Here is a 22,328-nt window from a genome sequence, read left to right on the forward strand (position 1 = left end):
CTAAATTTCATGATTCTAAAAAAATTGGAAGTACCCTATAGATTTTGGTGGGTGAGTTTGCAAGTATTAAAGTATGTGACATAAACGGCGTATCTTTTGATTGCACTGACTTAGAAGCTTCAATTGTTAGACTGTCAACGGACCATAGACCTCAGCATGTGACGTAAATTTCAACTTAGATACCCCTAACCGCTCCTGAGAAAAAGGCTTTTTTAAGAGTCGGGCAGACAGATGCTAGGTGACCTCACTGCTATTAAAATCTCATGCAGGCAGAATGCACCAAACTTTAAATTAGCATAACGTGCACTACTAGCTAACAAGTTCAAGTAGGTAGGAGCACCGCCACCAACATTATGCGTATAAAGAAAGATTACGCAGCGAGCTGCTCATTTTGAAATCGCATTTGAATAATGTTGTGTATGCCTCGTCTGAGAAAGAGGAACGCGTACCAGCACGGGTGGGAAATCTGTAGTGGCAGGATCGTGGCCGACTGAGGCTGGTTTATCGTTCCACGATATTGCCGCTCCAGGCGACCAGTGCCCAAGAGGCCAGACAAATGAGTGGAGGTACGACTTCCATGTGCTGGATAGCGTAATATACGCTTGCTGGGTAAGAGTTAAACAGCATAACTCACCTTCCGAGTTTTTACAAACGCTACTGAGCTGTCACAAGGCAACTGTTATTGTCAAAAAATGGCAGTTTAGAAACTGAATGAGTAATTTATTTAAAATGAGCATTTAAAACTTTCATTGCCATTGGGGCGCATATGTCCCGCCATAGCTTATCAAATAAAAAGTTTGAATTTGCTGTATGTTATTGTTTTGAATCAACGACCCACTGGTATAGAGAAGCTTGCTAATGATTTGCAGAATTCTTATAATTACAGCTTGCAGCTGTATGTTGAAGATGTAGACAAATCATCCGCTCCATATTTCCGCACCGAATTAGTTCGCGCCTGCAGATAGGCAACCCAGCGGTCAGATTTGCAAAGTGGGCTGGTCTCGCGTCGTCCCGGGTCATTCCTGTGTGTGAACTGCACTCAGGTATCGACGTTTGCCGCGGCATAAACCGTGCTCTTAGTGAGTATCTGCAACGTGAGTTAAAAACTGATGTCTTTCTGTTTTCTTTATGCCCTGCAGTTATTATGAAGTCGTCTTCTGAAACACTGTATGTACTTATGAACAACCCCCACTTCGGTAAAAGAATACCTTTCACTCCGACAAAAAAAATGGTAGTGAAAGTGTTACGGAAACAGTATTGTAAAAGAAATTGGTGGTTTGCGTTGGAAGACTTTTTCACGATTTTCATAAAGATGTAACCTAACTATAATGCCTAGAATCGCTTCGTTCAACCTTTTGTGATTAATAAACTTGAGAACAGACTGCTACAAACTGTTTGCTTAATTTCGTCATGGGCGTGCTTCGTCAGTGATAAACTTTTTGAAGGTCTATCAAAATCTATTGTCGTTCCAAAAATCGTCTATGCTATGCATAACAGGACTGAAGAGGATCTGCATGTAACTTGTGAGTAGAGGCATCCTCAAGCATACCGAATACTGGACTACATTCGATTGCGCATAATATTTACCTATGAAAAAGTTACGTTCTTGATGAATTGCATACGACTTGACGGAAATTCAAAAACAGGCTCTTGTGAGTTGGTGTAACGGAATGCCTTATTAATATCGTTGTATTCACCAAATACTCTAGGCACGCAACGTAAACGTGGCAGGAACGGAACCCCTGCAACCTCAAGTAGTTGCTCTCATTGAGGTAGCTTGCACGCAGCAACCATGCAACCTCGTCGCACAGCCAAATAGGCCATTCAAACCGCGGCAGCACAGATTAGCAACAATTAACAATAATTTATTAAGAGTATCTATACATTACGTGACTTGAGTGTGAAGATGACACAAGGGAGTGTAGTCTATCCACTTCAAAGTTCAGTTGCACTTGATCAGTCTTTGAACACTGCTCCAGTCCTGAATCCGGTCAACGAAGACTAATGCAGCTTTGTAAAATGTCCAGTTGTGTTTCCTGCCCGGCGTCTGTAGATAAGTCCGGATGTTGTCTTGAGACGCGGTGTTGAGCTAACCGCAATACACTCTCTGACTGGAACTGTGCGTCCGCTTACAACCGTGTTCGGCCGGTTAATATTGCTTGGAAGCTATACTGACGGGAAAAAATCTAAAAACCAAGAAGGAGTTGTGCGGAATGAACGAAGGTTAGTACGCATGATTCTACATTTGAAAGATGATGCCTAATCAAATTTCGCCCCAGTCGCATAAGAGAGGCTTGCTTTAGATATATGCTGTAACGGTCGTAAACGTTAGTTACCTGTGAGATGTGACGTGGTGAGTTGACTTTAGTCAAAAATGCCCTAAAGGTGACAAAGACGCCGTTATCAATACCTCACTGAGTTTGAACGAGAGCTACGAGAAACTGGGTGTTCCTTATGCGATACAACAGAAAGACTTGTTAGGAATGTAGCGACTGTACGTGACTGCTGGTAGCGGTTCACGAAAACGCACGGTCGCAAGAAAACCGGGCTCCTGGCGACCACATGGCATTACCGAGAGGGAAGACAATCGTGTTCGGCGTACGGCTGTAGAACGTCGTAATAGATCTGCACCATCAATCTGAGCAGCAGTTGGCACCTCGGTGAGACACGAACTGTTACAAATCGATTACTTCAAGGACAGCCCCGAGCCAGAAACCCTGTAGCGTCCACTCCAATGACCCCAAACCACTACCATTTGTGACTTAGTAGTGTCACACGAGGTCTCATCATAGGGCAGGGTGGAGGTCATTTGAGTTTTCTCGTGAGAACAAGTTCTGCTTAAGTGCCAGTGATGGCCATATGTCAATTAGGAAGAGGCCAGTTGATTGCCTGCAACCAACCTATATGCGTACTAGACACAATGGACTTACACCTGGAGTTATGGTCTACGGTGCGATTTTGCGTGGCAGCTGGAGCACTCTCGTGGCTATCCCACGCAACCTGTCTGTAAATTTAAATGTCTGTCTGGTGATTCGACCTGTTGTGCTGACATCCATGAACAGCATTCTAGAAAGTGTTTTCCAACATGATACCTCTCTCCCACATACTACTGTTGTAACCCAACGTGCTCTACAGAGAGCTGGCATGTTGTCTTGGCCTGCTCGATCACCAGTCTGTCTCCCATTGAGTATATTATGGGACATCATCGGACGACAACTCCAGCGTCATCCACGAACAGCTGTACTGACCGAACAAGTGCAACAGGCATGGAACTCCATCAAACAAACTGACGTCTGGAATCTATACAACACAATGAATATTGGAATACAAAAGCAACTGGAATCACTCAACAGAGGAAAGTCCACTGGACCTGACGGGATACCAATTCGATTCTACACAGAGTACGCGAAAGAACTTGCCCCCCTTCTAACAGCCGTGTACCGCAAGTCTCTAGAGGAACGGAGGGTTCCAAATGATTGGAAAAGAGCACAGATAGTCCCAGTCTTCAAGAAGGGTCGTCGAGCAGATGCGCAAAACTATAGACCTATATCTCTTACGTCGATCTCTTGTAGAATTTTAGAACATGTTTTTTGCTCGAGTATCATGTCGTTATTGGAAACCCAGAATCTACTATGTAGGAATCAACATGGATTCCGGAAACAGCGATCGTGTGAGACCCAACTCGCTTTATTTATTCATGAGACCCAGAAAATATTAGATACAGGCTCCCAGGTAGATGCTATTTTTCTTGACTTCCGGAAGGCGTTCGATACAGTTCCGCACTGTCGCCTGATAAACAAAGTAAGAGCCTACGGAATATCAGACCAGCTGTGTGGCTGGATTGAAGAGTTTTTAGCAAACAGAACACAGCACGTTGTTCTCAATGGAGAGACGTCTACAGACGTTAAAGTAACCTTTGGCGTGCCACAGGGGAGTGTTATGGAACCATTGCTTTTCACAATAGATATAAATAACCTAGTAGATAGTGTCGGAAGTTCCATGCGGCTTTTCGCGGATGATGCTGTAGTATACAGAGAAGTTGCAGCATTAGAAAATTGTAGCGAAATGCAGGAAGATCTGCAGCGGATAGGCACTTGGCGCAGGGAGTGGCAACTGACCCTTAACATAGACAAATGTAATGTATTGCGAATACATAGAAAGAAGGATCCTTTATTGAATGATTATATGATAGCGGAACAAACACTGGTAGCAGTTACTTCTGTAAAATATCTGGGAGTATGCGTGCGGAACGATTTGAAGTGGAATGATCATATAAAATTAATTGTTGGTAAGGCGGGTACCAGGTTGAGATTCATTGGGAGAGTGCTTAGAATATGTAGTCCATCAACAAAGGAGGTGGCTTACAAAACACTCGTTCGACCTATACTTGAGTATTGCTCATCAGTGTGGGATCCGTACCAGATCGGGTTGACGGAGGAGATATAGAAGATCCAAAGAAGAGCGTCGCGTTTCGTCACAGGGTTATTTGGTAAGCATGATAGCGTTACGGAGATGTTTAACAAACTCAAGTGGCAGACTCTGCAAGAGAGGCGCTCTGCATCGCGGTGCAGCTTGCTCGCCAGGTTTCGAAAGGGTGCGTTTCTGGATGAGGTATCGAATATATTGCTTCCGCCTACTTATACCTCCCGAGGACATGAGGAGATCACGAACGTAAAATTAGAGAGATTAGAGCGCGCACGGAGGCTTTCAGACAGTCGTTCTTCCCGCGAACCATACACGACTGGAACAGGAAAGGGCGGTAATGACAGTGGCACGTAAAGTGCCCTCCGCCACACACCGTTGGGTGGCTTGCGGAGTATAATATATATATATGTATATATATGTATATATATATATATATATATATATATATATATATATATATATATATATATATATATATACATTTGCATGCTTTCATTCAACATTCTGGCGGCTACACCGGTAATTAACGTACCAGCAACTCACATTTGCAATGGCTTATCTCGTGCTTATATTAGCCTTTGATCTCGTAATGCTTATCACTTAAATATGTTACCTAGACTAATGTATCCCCAAAATTTCATTACTGAACATTAATTATCCTTTGATGTTTGGACTTCTTCCCGTTAGTGTATTTTCATGGTGTAAGATGAAGTCAAAACATAATCTGTGTAGTGCACGCCACCTACAGTGTCGGACTATAACTGTAGTCCAACACATACAGCATGACACTCATCGATGTGGAAGTTGTTGCCCTCTAACAGCTGAAACGACACTAGCGCCCCTAGAGACAAGAAAGACGGCCGTAAGATTAATGGTTGTTTTTAATAACTTGTCTGGTTAACTGACGAAGTAGTTATTATTGTTTTGCGTCTCTAGCCTTAGTAAATTAGCGAGAGACATGAATGATCATGTAATAAATGGAAAACAGCTTAATCTCACTGATTCAGTGACATGAACTATGACTTAGTGATGAAGCAATACCTTCGGACATGTGTTTAATGCAACTTACTCCGCTGAAAGCAAGAGAACATTTGGTGTGACGTCATAAGCGCGTGACTGCGTGTGAGATCGCTCTCTAAGTTTTCATCTATTTTTAGGTTTCAGATACATATTTTAACTGTTTTTGTGATAATATTTGCTATATAACTGACTTATTAGTGGTTTCTTCATTCACCTTTGCATTTCTTGTGTTGTGGCCTGATATTTGTGAGTGTTTCGTATCGAGCAACTTAACCTCTTACCCGTGTTTACATTCCGCGCTGACCAGTTGCAGCTGTAGCGGCGCATCGAAAGCTAAGTACTAATTAATTGTTTGTGTATAGTAGTTTATTTAGGAACTTTAGTAGTCTTCAACCGGTGTTCTTGGTGTTTTCCGGTGAAATAACTTCAGAAGAAATTTTTGCGAACTGCTTTCAGTTTCGTTACTGTCATTAGACGTTTGATTTTCTTTCTGTGTTAGTATTTTGTTATATTCTCATTTGTTGTTGATTAATACTGTCAATAATAGTAGTTACTTCCCTTGTAGAGCAAGTTTGTGATAATTGTAGTCAGTTTTTAACATCTTCTTATTGTAGTAGCGGAACTTAGATAAAGTTGTTTTCTTGTTTCAATAATTGTAAAATTTTACCATGAGCGAGAAGTGTGGGCTTTGCCGTAGGTTCGTGAGTAGTGGATTGCGGTGTGAGACTTGTTCGAAGTATTTTCACTGGGGGGAATGCAGTGGGGAAGCCAGTGGGCATTCTGGTGAGATCCTCTCCTGGAACTGCAGGTTATGTAGCAAGAGTAAGTTGATAGAGGAGCAGGAGCGTAAGATCTGTGTCCTTCAGTTGCAGTTGAAAAACGCACAGGAGGAGCTAGATAGGATGAGGAGGGAGAAGGGGGTTGGGGAATGGGAGCTGGCTGTTGGCAAGAGATCTGCTAGGAGAAGGAGATTTTCAGATAGTTTTACTATTGGTGTTTGTAATAGATATGACCAACTGTCAGAGTCTAGTGGAGAGGAATCTCTAGTAGCTGTAGATGTAGGAAGTATGCAGCAGACCTCAGCAGTTACGGTGGCTAGGACAGTTGCAAAGTCTAAGAGAAAGAAGAAGGTTCTGCTGTTAGGTAGTTCTCATGGTAGAGGTGTAGGCCAGCAGTTGCAGGAAGTTTTGGGGAGTGAGTACCAGGTCACCAGCATTGTGAAGCCTAATGCAGGATTGGCTCAGGTGACTTTTAACATAGGGGGGTTATGTAGGGATTTTACTAAAGAGGATCAGGTAGTGATTGTGGGTGGGGCTGGTAATAGTATTGATAGGGATGGGGAGTATGACGTAGATGGTGACCTGGAAAAGATAGCCACTCAGACTGGCAACACGAATGTGCATTTCGTGGAACTGTTTCAGCGTCACGATCGGCCTCATCTTAATACAGCCGTCAGGCGTAATAACATGAGACTTGGGGGTGCGCTGATGACAGAAGGCATGAGTCGCGTTTCAGTGGTGTCGGTGGAGTCTATCAGTAGGACGGGTTTCACTAGACATGGCCTGCACCTCAACAGGTATGGGAAGGGGAGGTTGGCAAAACTTATAGGTGACAGCATAGGTGGGGGTGTCGGGATCACTCATGGGAAAATTCCGGTAGTTGTGGGTGTTAGAGCTGTACCTTTTTTAGATTGAAGTCAGCTGATAGGTATTCCTGCTTAAGGGAAGTCTCTCTAACAAAGAAACCACTTTCTACAAAGCTTGGGTATTCGATTAATGAGGGAATTAGTATATTTCATCAAAATATACAAGGTATTAGAGATAAAGTTAGTGAACTGCTTATAGATGTTGACTCTGAAATTATTGGTATATCTGAACACTTCTTAAATAAGGAGATAATTCAGAGGCTTCCTTTACCAGGATACAGGTTGGCTGGCAGCTTTTCTAGGAGCTCTTTGCGGTGTGGGGGAGTAGCCATGTATGTGAAAAACGGTATCCCATTTGAGTCAATTGATGTTTCAAAGTACTGCACTGAAAAGGTGTTTGAATGTTGTGCAGGTGTGGTTACATTTAGTGGAGCTAAACTTCTTACTGTTGTTATTTATAGATCTCCAGACTCCGATTTCACAACATTTTTGCTAAAGCTAGAGGAGGTTCTTGGTTCACTTTATAGGAAATACAAAAAGTTAGTTATATGTGGTGACTTCAATATTAATTGTATAAGTGATTGTGCAAGGAAAAGGATGCTGGTAGACCTCCTTAATTCATATAATCTTATGCAAACCGTATTCTTTCCAACGAGAGTGCAAGGGAACAGTAGAACAACCATAGACAACATTTTTGTTCATTCGTCATTATTAGAAGGGCATTCTGTTAGCAAAAAGGTGAATGACCTTTCAGATCATGATGCACAAATTTTAAGTCTAAAAGATTTTTTTGCTGCAACATATGTTAAATATAGTTACCAACTTTTTAGGAAAGCTGATCCAGTTGCTGTAGAGACTTTTGTAAACCTTATCAAGGAACAAGAGTGGCAAGATGTTTATAGTGCTGATACAGTAGACGATAAATATAACGCTTTCCTCAAGACTTTTCTCGTGCTCTTTGAAAGTTGCTTTCCGTTAGAACGTTCAAAACAGGGTACTAGCACAAACAGGCAGCCTGGGTGGCTGACTAAAGGGATAAGAATATCTTGTAGAACAAAGTGGCAATTATATCAAAACGTTAGAAACAGTCAAAATCTAAATGCAGCAGCCCATTACAAACAGTATTGTAAGGTGCTTAAAAAAGTTATTAGGAAGGCAAAAAGTATGTGGTATGCAGATAGAATAGCTAAGTCTCAGGATAAAATTAAAACCATATGGTCAGTCGTAAAGGAAGTGGCTGGTCTGCAGAGACAGGTCGAGAATATAGAATCAGTGCGTAGTGGGGATGTCCGTGTTACTGATAAGTCGCAAATATGTACAATACTTAATAATCACTTTCTGAATATAGCAGGTGAACTAAATAGAAACCTAGTCCCAACAGGGAATCATATAGCGCTCTTAGAAAAAAGTGTTCCGAGACTGTTACCTGAAATGCTCCTCCATGATACTGACAAGAGGGAGATTGAGTTAATAATTAAATCACTAAAGACCAAGAACTCTCATGGATATGACGGGGTATCTAGCAGAATACTGAAGTATTGTTCCACGTATGTTAGCTCAGTACTTAGCCATATCTGTAACTTTTCCTTTAGGAGTGGTCGGTTTCCTGACCGATTAAAGTACTCGGTAGTGAAGCCACTTTATAAAAAGGGAGACAGGGATAATGTTGACAATTATAGACCTATTTCTATGCCATCGGTGTTTGCTAAAGTTATCGAGAGGGTTGTATATACAAGGTTACTGCAGCATTTAGATTCACATAATTTGCTGTCAAATGTACAGTTTGGTTTTAGAAATGGCTTAACAACTGAAAATGCTATAGTCTCTTTTCTCTGTGAGGTTTTGGACGGATTAAATAAAAGGTTGCGAACGTTAGGTGTTTTCTTTGATTTAACGAAGGCTTTTGACTGTGTTGACCACAAAATACTACTGCAGAAGTTGGAAAATTATGGAGTAAGGGGAGTAGCTTACAATTGGTTCGCCTCCTACTTTAAGAACAGAAAGCAGAAGGTAATCCTCCACAATATTGAGAGTGGTAATGATGTTCAGTCCCAATGGGGCACTGTTAAATGGGGCGTTCCCCAAGGGTCGGTGCTGGGGCCACTGCTGTTTCTTATTTATGTAAATGATATGCCTTCTAGTATTAGAGGTGATTCAAAAATATTTCTGTTTGCTGATGACATCACCTTGGTAGTGAAGGATCTTGTGTGTAATATTGAAACATTATCAAATAATGTAGTTCATGATATAAGTTCGTGGCTTGTGGAAAATAATTTGATGCTAAATCACAGTAAGACTCAGTTTTTACAGTTTCTAACCCACAATTCAACAAGAACTGACATTTTAATCAGACAGAATGGGCATGTTATAAGCGAGACGGAACAGTTCAAGTTCCTAGGCGTACGGATAGATAGTAAGCTGTTGTGGAAAGCCCATGTTCAGGATCTTGTTCAGAAACTAAATGCCGCTTTATTTACCATTAGAACAGTATCTGAAATAAGTGACATTTCAACACGAAAAGTAGTATACTTCGCATATTTTCATACGCTTATGTCATATGGTATTATTTTTTGGGGTAATTCTTCTGATTCAAAAAGGGTATTTTTGGCTCAAAAACGGGCTGTTCGAGCTATGTATGGTGTAAGTTCGAAAACCTCTTGTCGACCCCTATTCAATAGTGTGGGAATTTTGACATTACCCTCACAGTATGTATTTTCTTTAATGTCGTTTGTTCTTAGCAATATTAGCTTATTCCCAAGAGTTAGCAGCTTTCACTCAGTTAATACTAGGCAGAAATCAAATCTGCATGTGGAATGCACTTCCTTGACTCTTGTGCAGAAAGGAGTGCAGTATTCTGCTGCATCCATTTTCAATAAGCTACCACAAGAACTCAAAAATCTTAGCAGTAGCCCAAACACTTTTAAGTCTAAACTGAAGAGTTTCCTCATGGCTCACTCCTTCTATTCTGTTGAGGAGCTCCTGGAAGAGCTAAAAAATTAAGCAAATTCCAGTGTTACATTCTTGATTTCTTTATTTAAACTAACGACTTGTCGCCTGAATATGTTTCTTATATTTCATTTTATCTGTTTCTACAATCCTGTTATAATTTCATGTATTGACTCGTTCCATGACCATGGAGACTTCTCCTAAATGTGGTCCCACGGAACAATAAATAAATAAATAAATAAACAAATGTCATCCTTGAGACGCATATATTTCTGTTGCTGCCTGTTGTTATTATGATACACACTTCCCTTCACATGTAACAGTTTTGTATGGAGTCTAATGACTCGCACATTATTACACTTCACTCTACTTTTAAAGACACGACTATTTTTGGAAATATAATTACTTTTGGTTTAAAAGTGAATGTCTTGAAGATTCTTGATGTTTGTGTCTCAGATGTAGGAGCAACAGTTGGCGAATGAATTTCTTTTGTGTTGAGAAAGAGTTGTATTGCTATTGACGTTTTATTGTCACGTCTGTGTGTTTTCTCTTTAGCTACGGTATTGATGGTTTATTTGGTACTTTAAATAATGTAGATATTGCATTCTATAAATTTTCCTTCTTTCCACGGATGCCTGGAAGCGTATTGAAGAAACCTTCACATTGCTGAGTAAATATACGACGTCTTTCTGCGAAAGGTCCAGTCTTCTGCTTTTTATGACATACCTATTTGTTTCTGAAATAAAACGGCATTCTTCGGTAAATATCCGAAGATTACAGGAGATTCGTAAATAAACTACCCTTTTCAGACTATCCAGGTTCCTTAGGAAACCGAAAAAAGACAAATGTGGTGTCATTTTTTAGTTATTGCCGATTTTAATGCTACTGCATACGCTCCCTATCGTAAAAAATGAGTTACTCATCAGTATAAACGATTCTACACACACAAAAAAAGTTTTGCATTGACCCCAGTTCCTAGAACTCCTGAAGATAGACGTCGACTGTGGATATTGTATCACAGATCACAGTCCCTTTGACTGTTCAGAGATGTCACTAAGCCGCCCAAAGATGTAAATAACCATGCACGAGCAGCGCCTATTGGACGGAGGCGTTGCAACAGCCGATCAGTTCCAGTCATTCCACCAGGAAGAAGGTACACAGCTCGTGTTGTCTGTAGTTCAACCATGCCTAGACGGTCAATATCGCGGTTCGATCGCGTACGCATTGTTACTTTGTGCCAGGAAGGGCTCTCAACAAGAGAAGTGTCAAGGCGTCTTGGAGTGAACCAAAGCGATGTTGTTCGGACATGGAGGAGATACAGAGAGACAGAAACTGTCGATGACATGCCTCTCTCAGGCCGCCCAAGGGCTACTACTGCAGTTGATGATCGCTACCTACGGATTGCGGCCCGGAGGAACCCTGACAGCATCGCCACCATGTTGAATAATGCTTTTCGTGCAGCCACAGGTCGTCGTGTTCCGACTGAGACTGTACGTAATAGGCTGCATGATGTGCAACTTCACTCCCGACGTCCATGGCGAGGTCCAATTTTGCAACCACGACACCATGCAGCGCGGTACAGATGGGACCAACAACATGCCGAATGGACCGCTCAGGACTGGCATCAGGTTCTATTCACCGATGAGTATCGCATATGTCTTCAACCAGACAATCGTCGGAGACGTGTTTGGAGGCAACCCGGTCAGGCTGAACGCGTTAGACCCACTGTCCAGCGAGTGCAGGAAAGTGGAGGTTCCGTGCTGTTTTGGGGTAGCATTATGTGGGGTCGACGTACGCCGCTGGTAGTCATGGAAGGAGCCGTGACGGCTGTACGATACGTGAATGCCATCCTCAGACCGATAGTGCAACCATATCGGCAGCATATTGGCGACGCATTCGTCTTCATGGACGACAATTCGCGCCCCCATCGTGCACATCTTGTGAATGACTTCCTTGAGGATAACGACATCGCTCGACTAGAGTGGCCAGCATGTTCTCCAGAAATTAACCCTATCGAACATGCCTGAGATGATTTAAAAGGGCCGTTTATAAAACAATAAACTGGTAGCCAAGATCGCAGGAATTCTTTTTTATTCCATGATTACCGATTTCGGCGAAACTAAAGCCGCCATCATCGGATTTTAGGACACATACAGGTTACAACATCAAGGCAGACAAAGGTGATATTAATAGTTGCCTATAACACGCAGGCTTTACAACATTGTCATACCTAGCACATAGGCGTCCAAGAGAGATGACATTATAAATGTTAAGTGTCTCCATCACACACAAGCGCAAGCTAGGTACTCGCTTTCAGATGTGTATCTTACGGTCAACTTGGAGCGCTGCTGCCGCAGTGTGTATCATCAATCAGCAGGTGTGTCGTGGGTGTAAGTGTTAGACTGTGTCTTAAATATGTTACACTTCTCTGGTCTCCTCTCTGTAAACGATTGTGTCTCTTGTCTCTTGAGGACACAGTAAATTTTACCAGGGCAGTGAAAAATCTGTTTAGAATAATCATAACAAAAGATTAAGCCTGAATAGAGTCGTACAAGCAGGAAATTACGCAGTGGTCAACTGTTCCAGTGTTCGAAGATGAACGGAAACGAAGAGAAGCTGTTTGTTTGCAAAGCACTCCAAATAAATTTATCGTCTCTTCCCTTGTTGCACTGGTCATGTCGCGACCAGTGTTTTAGATGATCGAAGAACAGTTGATTATGAATGGTAAATAAGAATTTGTTTGCCACAGCTCACCCATGAAATCAGAAAAAGTAATAAAAAGTTCACATCATTCTTCATTATGACATAGTGCGTTGGGTAAATGATTATTTAAGGAAGAGGAAAGTGGAATTATTGCATCATTGGCCGTATTCACTTGGTTAATCACCACACGACTTCTTCGTGTTCTCTTACGTCACAAAGAAGTGCGTGAATAGTGATTTTCATCATCTCAAGGAACTATTGAATCCTATTGTTGGCGGCCTGAGTGGCCGAGTAGTTCTAGGCGCTACAGTCTGGTAACGTGCGGCCGCTAAGGTCGCAGGTTGGAATCCTGCCTCGGGCATGGATGTTTGTGATGTCCTTAGGTTAGTTAGGTTTAAGTAGTTCTAAGTTCTAGGGGACTGATGACCTCAGAAGTAAAATCCCATAGTGCTCAGAGCCATTTGAACCATTTTCTGAATCCTATTGTTTTTTTTTCCTTTATTGGATTTCGATTCCCCCCTGAAGGGGGCGGGCTGGCAGCAGATCAGTGCGCCGCTCTTCAGCCTACAGAATTTCTAAAACTTAAGAAGATAAGAAACAATAAAAACAGGCGATAAAATGGTGATGTAAAATGTAAAAACGGCGGAAAATTGTGGAATGTTAAAACATAAAACTAATGGTGGGCGATGATACTAAATTCACAGGAAACAGACATGGAAAAAGTAGACAGACAATTTAAAAAAATACGGCGACAGTCTGGATTCTGCACGTAAGAGATATAAAAAATCACACCCTGCGACAGCATGATGTCCATTCGCAACTCTTCGGGAAAGATGCACAACACTTAACAATCACTAGGAACACTGCACTAAAGGTTCGGCACGAAGGCAAGGGCAGATGGGAGGGGGGACGTGGACAGAGGAGGGGGAAGAAAAAGGGGGGAGAGGAGAGGAAAATACGAAAAGCACGGGGGGGGGGAGTGACAAAGGGAGAGGACTCAGAGAGGGGGAGCAGGGTAGACGCGAGAGGGAATCGGGAAAGGCAGAGTAAGGAGAGAAAGGAGGCAGTGAGAGGGTAGGTGGGGAAAAAAACGGGATGGGGGGTGAGAGGGGGAGGGGAAGAGGGAGCCCGGGAAAAGGATAAAGGAAAGGAGGGGGGTGAGGATCAAAGTTGATAAGAGGGATAAATGGAGGGAGAGAGGGCATTATCCGGGATGGGGAGTTGACTGAAGTCACCTTGGGAAAGGAGATGAGGGGTGTAGAGATGGAGGGTAGGGGGAGACACAACAGTGAAGGCGTGGAAGAGGGCGGGGGTTGGAGAGGAGAGGAGCAACCAGGGGATGAGGGGAATCAAGGCGGCAGGAAGTGTAGAGTATGAGGATATGTTCAAGGAATAGGGTCGTAGAGAGATAGGAATGAGGTTGTAGAGAATCTGCGTGGGGGATGGGAGGCATATACGGAAGGCGAGGTGGAGTGCATGATGCTCAAGGATCTGGAGGGACTTATAGAATTTGAATCCTACCAAAACAATGATTTTGACACGCCAACATCCAAAAACAGTACGCGAGAACATGTGAAGGAGTGGGGTAGTCGTGGTGAATGACAAAAGTTTCGTGGTGAATCATTGTGAGTACACTTGCTGCTGAGTAATGTCCATTACAATTTCTGTGGGGGACGTTCAATAAGTAACAACACATTTTTTCTCGGTCAGTTTCAGTTCAAAAAATGTAGAATTTGTTGTGAGATATCATGGAATATTCCCGCTTGAGCCTCCATAACTTCATAAAGTTTCGATAGATGGCGGCAATACTGCCTCGGGCATGGATGTGTGTGATGTCCTTAGGTTAGTTAGGTTTAAGTAGTTGTAAGTTCTAGGGGACTAATGACCTCAGACGTTAAGTCTCATAGTGCTCAGAGCCATTTGAACCATTTGAACAAGGGTTTGCAGTAAGCACTTGGATGGGTGGTCCACCGTGCGCTGTTAGCAAGTGGAGTGCACTCAGCCATTGCGAGGCCAAATGAGGAGCTATTTTATTGAGAAGTGGCGACTCCGCTCACGAAACCTAAGAACGGCAACGAGGGTGGAGTGCTGACCACATGCTCCTTCATATCCGCATCCAGTGACGCCTATAGACTGAAGACGACGGGATGGCCGGTCAGTACTGGTGAGTCTGTTCGGACGGAGTTTGTTTTGCAGTAAATACTTTTGCTGTGCTTCGAAAGAACTACTGAAAAACAGTAAGTAGTTTATATCTTTTGCTTTCTTCTGAGAGTCACAGAAATGGTTATCCTTTACGCCTACCCAATGTAAATAGCCATGATTTGGTTTTTACGGATTCGTATCAGAGTATTTACGAATTTCCTGCTCGCTTTAAATTTTTGAAACCGGGAAGAGTTTGTAATTAGTGTTTGGATCGCAGCTTACTATCAACCTTTGTAGCAGAGCCGAGCGGTGTAGGGCAGTGGTTAGCATAGTGGACTAACATTCGGGAGGACGACGGTACAAACCCGCGTCCGGGCATCCTGGTTCAGGTTTTCTGTGGTTTCCCTGGATCACTTAAGGCAAATGCCTGTATAGTTCTTTCGAAAGGGCACAGCCGCTTTCCTTCTCCATCCTTCACTAACCCGAGCTTGTGCTCCGTCTCTAATGACCTTGTTGACGACGAGATTTTAAACACTAATCTCCTCCTCTTCCTACTCCTCTTTATAGCAGACTGAAAAGTTTAAATCTCTTGCCCATTCTTTCAAAAATGGTTCAAATGGCTCTGAGCACTATGGGACTTAACTTCTGAGGTCATCAGTCCCCTAGAACTTACAACTACTTCAACCTAACTAACCTAAGAACATCACACACATCCATGCCCAAGGCTTGATTCGAACCTGCGACCGTAGCAGTCGCGCGGTTACGGACTGAAGCGCCTAGAACCGCTCGGTCACCGCGGCCGGCTCCCATTCTTTCGATCCGTTTCCGTATCTTGAAATCGGATGACGGTAGATTGAGGTTCATTATTGGGCCTCAGAGAGTGGCCACCTTCGTTGACCTTGCCTTTGTGAATCTATCCTACACGATCAGGGACTCACAGGCAGACATTTCCAAGCCCCTTCTTTTATTTGCAATGTTTTTCCTATAATATCCTGTATTTGGACATCCATTTTATTGCATTTACAGTCTGATATTATGAGTAGCCCCAAATTATGGCCAAATTTGAGAGCTTCTCAGATTTCTGTCACCTCCACAGTAAAAACTGAATAACAAGGCAGCAGGCAAGTTGTTTGAATTACACTGTGCAACAGTAAAAATGTAAATTTCATGCATCTAATTAATCCTCTGTGAATTCACGTATGCTGATAACGAATATCATGAAGAAAACTGAAACTTGGCCCTATCTTGTGTTTTACAAAAGTTTGCATCCATAAAGGAAATTTGTTGCCCACATAAGTATAATTGCTACAAATGATAATAATGAAATAATATAAAAATATAATTCAATTTATTATTAATAAAAAATTTATTATGCTATTACAGGTCGTATCAGTTCAGTACCTTACTTCAATATTGTAGGTGGTAATATTTGTGATTTGCCCTTTTTTAAATTAATTTTATGTGACTAACGAAAAACTTTGTAAAGACCGTGATTCATGTAGAGGGGCCTTATAAGAACTTGAGAGGAAAGTTACCGTGATTGTGTGCATAAGTCAAAGGGAGTATTAACGTTGGCCCACAGATTCTTCGAAAGATCAAATCTGAACATTAATTATACTCAAAGTATTTATGGTACTGAATACTTTATTCTACAAGGCACTGTATAAAACACAGAAAAATCTTCACTTTCTTTTGGTTTAATGTAGTAATTTAGTGATCTGATGTTTATTGTATATTATCTTACTCGAGTGATTGTTCACCTCAGGAATTCACATTATTAACAAATTTCCTATCCCTAAACATTTCTATGGTGTATTACTACCTAAATGTGTATTTTGGTGGCTTAAAAAAAGGACATGTATTTCTAAAGCTGGAGGTAAATATTTATTTTCGTTGCTATTTTCATCACATACTGCCAGCCAAAACAAAGGAGGAAACGAAATTAAACTTCGCTGGTTGAAAGGGTATGTGATTTTATTCCAGTGATTACAAAAGAAAGCCACATTACAAAGAACTTGGCAGTATGATACTCCTTATCAGTATGATGTTGCACCCGCTCTGGCGTGGGATGCATCCACGATTCCGTTGGGAAGGTTGTCAGAATCCGTTGTGTAGGGGGAAGTGTCTTTTACTAGTAATGAAAAAGTCCTGGGTCACTGATGTGGACCAAGCCACTGCTTAAACTTTGAATAAAAATAATCATCAATAGCGGGCGAAGGCTTTCGGCATAAGAAGTCATCTCTGTCCTGCTGAAAGTTATTTGCTCTGTCTCGATCGTTCTTTCGTTCAAGAGCAATAAAATGTTTGCTGCTTTTTATTGAAACCGGAATACACTGTCCTCTGTTTTAAAAACGTTGCACAGAAATTACTATTGCGAACAGCAACGTCATTTACATAATGACAACACTAAATGGCATTCACTGTGCAGGAAATTAAATCGAAACGTGAGATGAGAAGCGAAACAACCAACAAAAACTGGAAAGAATCTCACCTGAAAAATTACCGCATAATCAGCAGCAACAGCTCAGCATGAAGAAATCGCGCCAGCTAAAATATGCTAAAGTAAAATTAAACTATTGGGAGAAACATTGGAATGATTTTCTCATACTAAAAAAAATTCTTACTTGAAATGAAATTACTAATCCGTTCACTATAATGACAACGCCGTATTTTAAACTCTTATTTCACAAGAACATAAAACTCACAGAAAACCAAAAACTTTACTTTCTTTACAAAAGTCTTACAAGGTAGTGCTCTTACAATTGTGCAAGTTGAAATGAATTGAACTGAAATGACCTAAACTGAAGTGGAGAGCCGGACTGTTCTGTTGCAAGAATCGCCAACATTATCAGTAACCGCAGCAAAAATTATTACCTTAAAAACATATCCATAATGCAAATCTATTCTCTCTGTTCCATGAATGCTGCGTCTGTAAGTCCTTTCATCAGATTAATAGTTCCTAACATTTTTGTTCAGCAAACTCCTCGTCCAGTAACCACAACGCTTAAAGTTCTGCCAACTCACTCCATGACCAACACTCGACTACTCTCCACTCTACCACTGAGCCAAAGATACACAAGTTCAGAGATTCTACTGTCACTGCCGTAAGTCGACTATTCCACAGGTGTCACACGCGACTGCTTCGCTCTCATAACACGAAATTTCCACTCATTCTGAAACTATCCGAAAATAAATGTCCAGTGCTCCTATGTATGTCCACATTGCACTGCCAACGGCCTTATCAAGACGACGGAGGAACGGACCGAGGTTTGGGGTGGGAAACTGCCCCTAAAAGGTGGAAGAATCAACTATGATCAACGGAGTGAGGACGCAGAAGGCAATGTAAATCACTGTATTAAAGACATACGACGTTTATCCACATGACATGTGATCTGCAGTTGAAAAAGTGGCGTGATGATCTCTCCACCGGCAAATGATTGCTTGGTAACTCCCATTCAGATCTCCAGGAGGGGACTACCAGTGGGAGGTGACTCCAAGAAAAGGATTGAATAACCAAAGATGGTATAACTTCCTAAGAGTCGTAATATATAATGTCAGAAGCCAGAACGTAGTAGGAATCTGAAAAGGGAAATTCAAAGTTTCAAACCAGGTATAGTGGGAGTAAGTGAAGTAAAATGAAAAGCAGACGAGGATTTCTAGTCAGACGAATATTAGGTACATGAGCAGTAAGAAAAAAATTGTTTAACAAGAGTATAACTCGTTATGAAAAGGAAGGTAGGGCAGAGAGGGAGCTGCTAGGAACAATTCAATGAAAGGATTGATCTCATCGATTAGATAGCAAACAAACGAAAACAACGATAGTTCAGGTATACATACCGACGTCGCAAGCAGAAGATGAAGAGCTAGAGAAAGTATATCAAAGTATATCAGGATACTGCGCTGGTGATTCAGTATGTAAAGGGAGATGAAGATCTGAAAATAATGGGAGAGTGGAACGAGGTTGTAGGGCAAGGAGTAGAAGAAGGGGTTGTGGGGCAACCTGAAGCTTGGCAGTAGGAATGAGAAAAGAAGAAAGATTAATTGAGTTGTGCAATGAATTTCAGGTGTTAATAGCGAATACTCTGTTCTAGAATTAAAAGAGGAAGAGGGATCTTTGAAAACGTCCTGGGGACACGGATGGATTCCACCTGAATTACATCACGATCAAACAGAGATTCCGAAACCAGATATTGGATTATAAGGGGTACTTACATCCAGATATAGACTCAGATCATAATTTAGTAATGATGAAGAGTAAATTAAAGTTCAAGAGAATCGTCAGAGAGAATCAGTGTGGAAGGATGCGGCATGCTGAACTACTGAGTAATGAGACGCGTTTGAAGTTCGCTGAGGATGTGGTTACTGAGATAAAGAATATCAATGCAGGTAATTCAGTTGAAGAGGCTTGGACATCTCTGCAAAGGGTAGTCACAGACAATCACAGTTACAAGGAAGGTATCTGCGCAGAATCCTTGGGTGATGGACGAAATTGCTCAATTAATAGACGAAAGAAGGAAGTATAAAAATGTTCAGGGATACAGCATTATAAATCCCTTAGGAATGAGATAAACAGCAAGTGCAGGGAATCCAACGCGAAATGGCTGCATGGAAGATGTGAAAAAATCGAAAAAGAAGTGAGCATTGTGAGGACTGACTCAGCATGTAGAAGAGTGAAAACAGCCTACGGTTAAGCTAATAGCAAGAGCGGGAACATTAACAGTGCAGTTCCACTGTTAAATGGAGAAGAGAGAACGGATAGGTGGGAAGAGTACATTGAAGGTTTTGGCTGATAGAAAAGGAAATTGAAGTCGATATGGAAGAGATAGAGGATCCAGTGTTAGAGACAGAATTTAAAAACGCTCTCGACTACTTTAAATCAAATTAGGCAGAAGGTACTGATAACATTCCATCGGAACTTCTAAAATCATTTGAGGAAGTTGCAACCAAACAACTATTCAGGTTGGTGTGCAGAATGTATGAGATTGACGACGTACCGTCAGACTTTCGGAAAAGTATTGTCCACACAGTGGATAACTAGCACACGGTCGCCTTAACACCTCATGCATCCAAACTGCTGATAAAAATAAGATATATAAGAATGGAAAAGAAAATTGAGGATGAGTTAAATGACGATCAGTTTCGCTTTAGGAAAGGCAAAGGCACCAGAGGGGATTGCAGATGGTAATGGAAGCAAGACTAAAGAAAAATAAAAAGATACGCTCATAGGACTTGCCGACCTACAAAAAGCGTATGGCGGTGTAAAATTTTACAAAATGTCCGACATTTTGAGGAAAACAGGAGTAAGCTACAGGGGAAGAAGGGTGATATACTATATGTACAAGGAGTAAGAGGGAACAATAACATTGAAAGACCAAGACCTGCTTGGTATTGAAAAGGGTGTAACACAGGCATGCAGTCTTACACCCGTACTGTGTGATCTATACATCGAAAAAGCAATGACAGAAATAAAAGAAGGATTTGAGTGCGATTAAAATTCAAGGTGAAAGCATATCACTTATATGGTAGGCTGAAGACACTGCTACCATCAGTGATATTAAAGAAGAATTATAGTACGTGTTGGGTAGAGCGAGCAGTCAAATGGGTACAGAACATAGATTGAGAGTAAACTGCAGAAAGAGATGAGTCGGGAGACGCCGCTTCCGGGACGGGGAGAAAGCCGGCCACGGATGAACTGCGCCCGGCAGATTAATGAGAAGGGTCGGTGTGCAGATCAGCCTGGATGTGGTTTTCAGGCGGTTTCTCACATTTCAAACTCTGTTAGCTGCTGATGACGCTGTTCCACATGAGTACCTGGCATTTCTGTGTACTTCAAGTGATCGCTCAATATCTGATGCTGTTAGAGTCGCTTATATATCCCACCAGACCAGGTAACAACGCTAAACACGATGGACGTTAATGTACTCTGGTGGCTCGTCTACACATCACAGAGCATTGCAACTCTAGTTACTTACATGCGGTGTGTGTGTGTGTGTGTGTGTGTGTGTGTGTGTGTGTGTGTGTGTACGAAGTAACATTTACATCTGGTTGTGTCCTCTGGGTGCTTCACTTTTCTGTGAGGGAGTATATTATGCGTAAATAAATATAGAAATCCTAAATATTTTATTTTACAATTTTTGCTGCACAGTCCTGCGTCTGTGCAGGAGTACTGGGGGGAGCGCAACGCGGCGGACCAGCGCCACGGGCGCGGGTGGGCGCGGCTGCCCAACGGCGACCTCTACGTGGGGCAGTACGCTCGTGGCAAACGACACGGCGTCGGCATCTACGTGTTCCGCGGGGGCGCACAGTACCACGGCGACTGGCGGCAGGGTCTCAAGTACGGACAGGGTGTCTTCCACTACCCGGACGGCTCCCGTTACGAGGGTAAGTCGGCACAGGTACACACTGTGCGCCGAACTAGGACTTGGATTCTGGACAGAGCATTGCGAACGCGTGGCGAAGCCGAAATCGTTCTCCATCACTCACTTCCATCTTAACTCTGCCAGCAGTTCCCACGCTAGCCTCACGCAGGCCAGCAATCGCTGAAATTGGGTAATTCTTGTACTGAGAGTCTCACCGTCACCAATGGCCTTTTCCGCCTACATGTCAGCGATGAAGGTGAGTTTTCTTTTGATAGCTGTCTCCTGTGTGGTTTGGCACGAGAGCGGGGAAAGGGAAGTTGTGAGGGACCATTCTTTTTACGAAAAATTCGAAATATAGTTAGAGAATGTAAGAACAACCAATGACAGTGACTAAAGCAAAATTCATATTGGCTGTTCCTGACGAAGGTCCCCCTCCGTAGCTGGGTGGCGAGCGCGCCTGACTGCCGTGTGACGGACCCAGTGTCGATGCCCGATGGTGTCAGGAATCTTTTGTTGTGTCTAGGAATCCTGGATATTCGGTTCGCTAGACAAACAATCAAACAACTAGTATTAATGAGTTATATTACAACTAGACAAATACTTAACTTTGATAGACGTGTTGCAAGCAAAGGGCGACATACAAAATAATCAGTCTTCTTCAGAATAGACAACCACAGGTCGGTGCTACATAGAGATTTCTAATAATAAACGTTACAATGCGTCGGCTAACGAAGTGGCTAACCTTGAAGCTGCTATCGAGGTGGGCTGCCACCAGTCGGGCGCGGCACTTATGCCCTTTTCACCTAGGCGCCGCTGCTGTCGCATCTTCGTCCTGGAGGGAGGTCGGTCAGCGTGCGTTTGGCTGACCTCTTCTCACAGCCTTCTCTTCTCTGTCGTTCCCGACTGTGTGCGGCGCTGACTTCACGCCGCAACATTCTTCCCCCCTCTCCTCCCCTCCCCCCCCCCCCCCAAAGCGATGGACCATCGACGTATATGGAACACGACAATTGTGGCTTGGGGGGGGGGGGGGGGGGGGAGGAAGAGGCTGGAGCGTGGACACTCAGATGGCCCAGAAGCTGTGGCTGCAG

General features: G+C 42.6%; 1 protein-coding gene across 1 annotated transcript in view; it reads left to right on the forward strand.

Annotated features, from left to right (window-relative positions):
- Nucleotides 1–22,328, forward strand: part of LOC126417170 (radial spoke head 1 homolog) — a 167,876-nt gene that overhangs the window by 20,580 nt on the left and 124,968 nt on the right. Inside the window, exon 2 of the mRNA XM_050085067.1 lies at nucleotides 21,043–21,266. Within this exon, the coding sequence (XP_049941024.1) occupies nucleotides 21,043–21,266 (224 nt within the window). The remainder of the gene's footprint in view (nucleotides 1–21,042; nucleotides 21,267–22,328) is intronic.

This window comes from Schistocerca serialis, chromosome 8, assembly GCF_023864345.2.
Source record: "Schistocerca serialis cubense isolate TAMUIC-IGC-003099 chromosome 8, iqSchSeri2.2, whole genome shotgun sequence".
NCBI lineage: Eukaryota > Metazoa > Arthropoda > Insecta > Orthoptera > Acrididae > Schistocerca > Schistocerca serialis.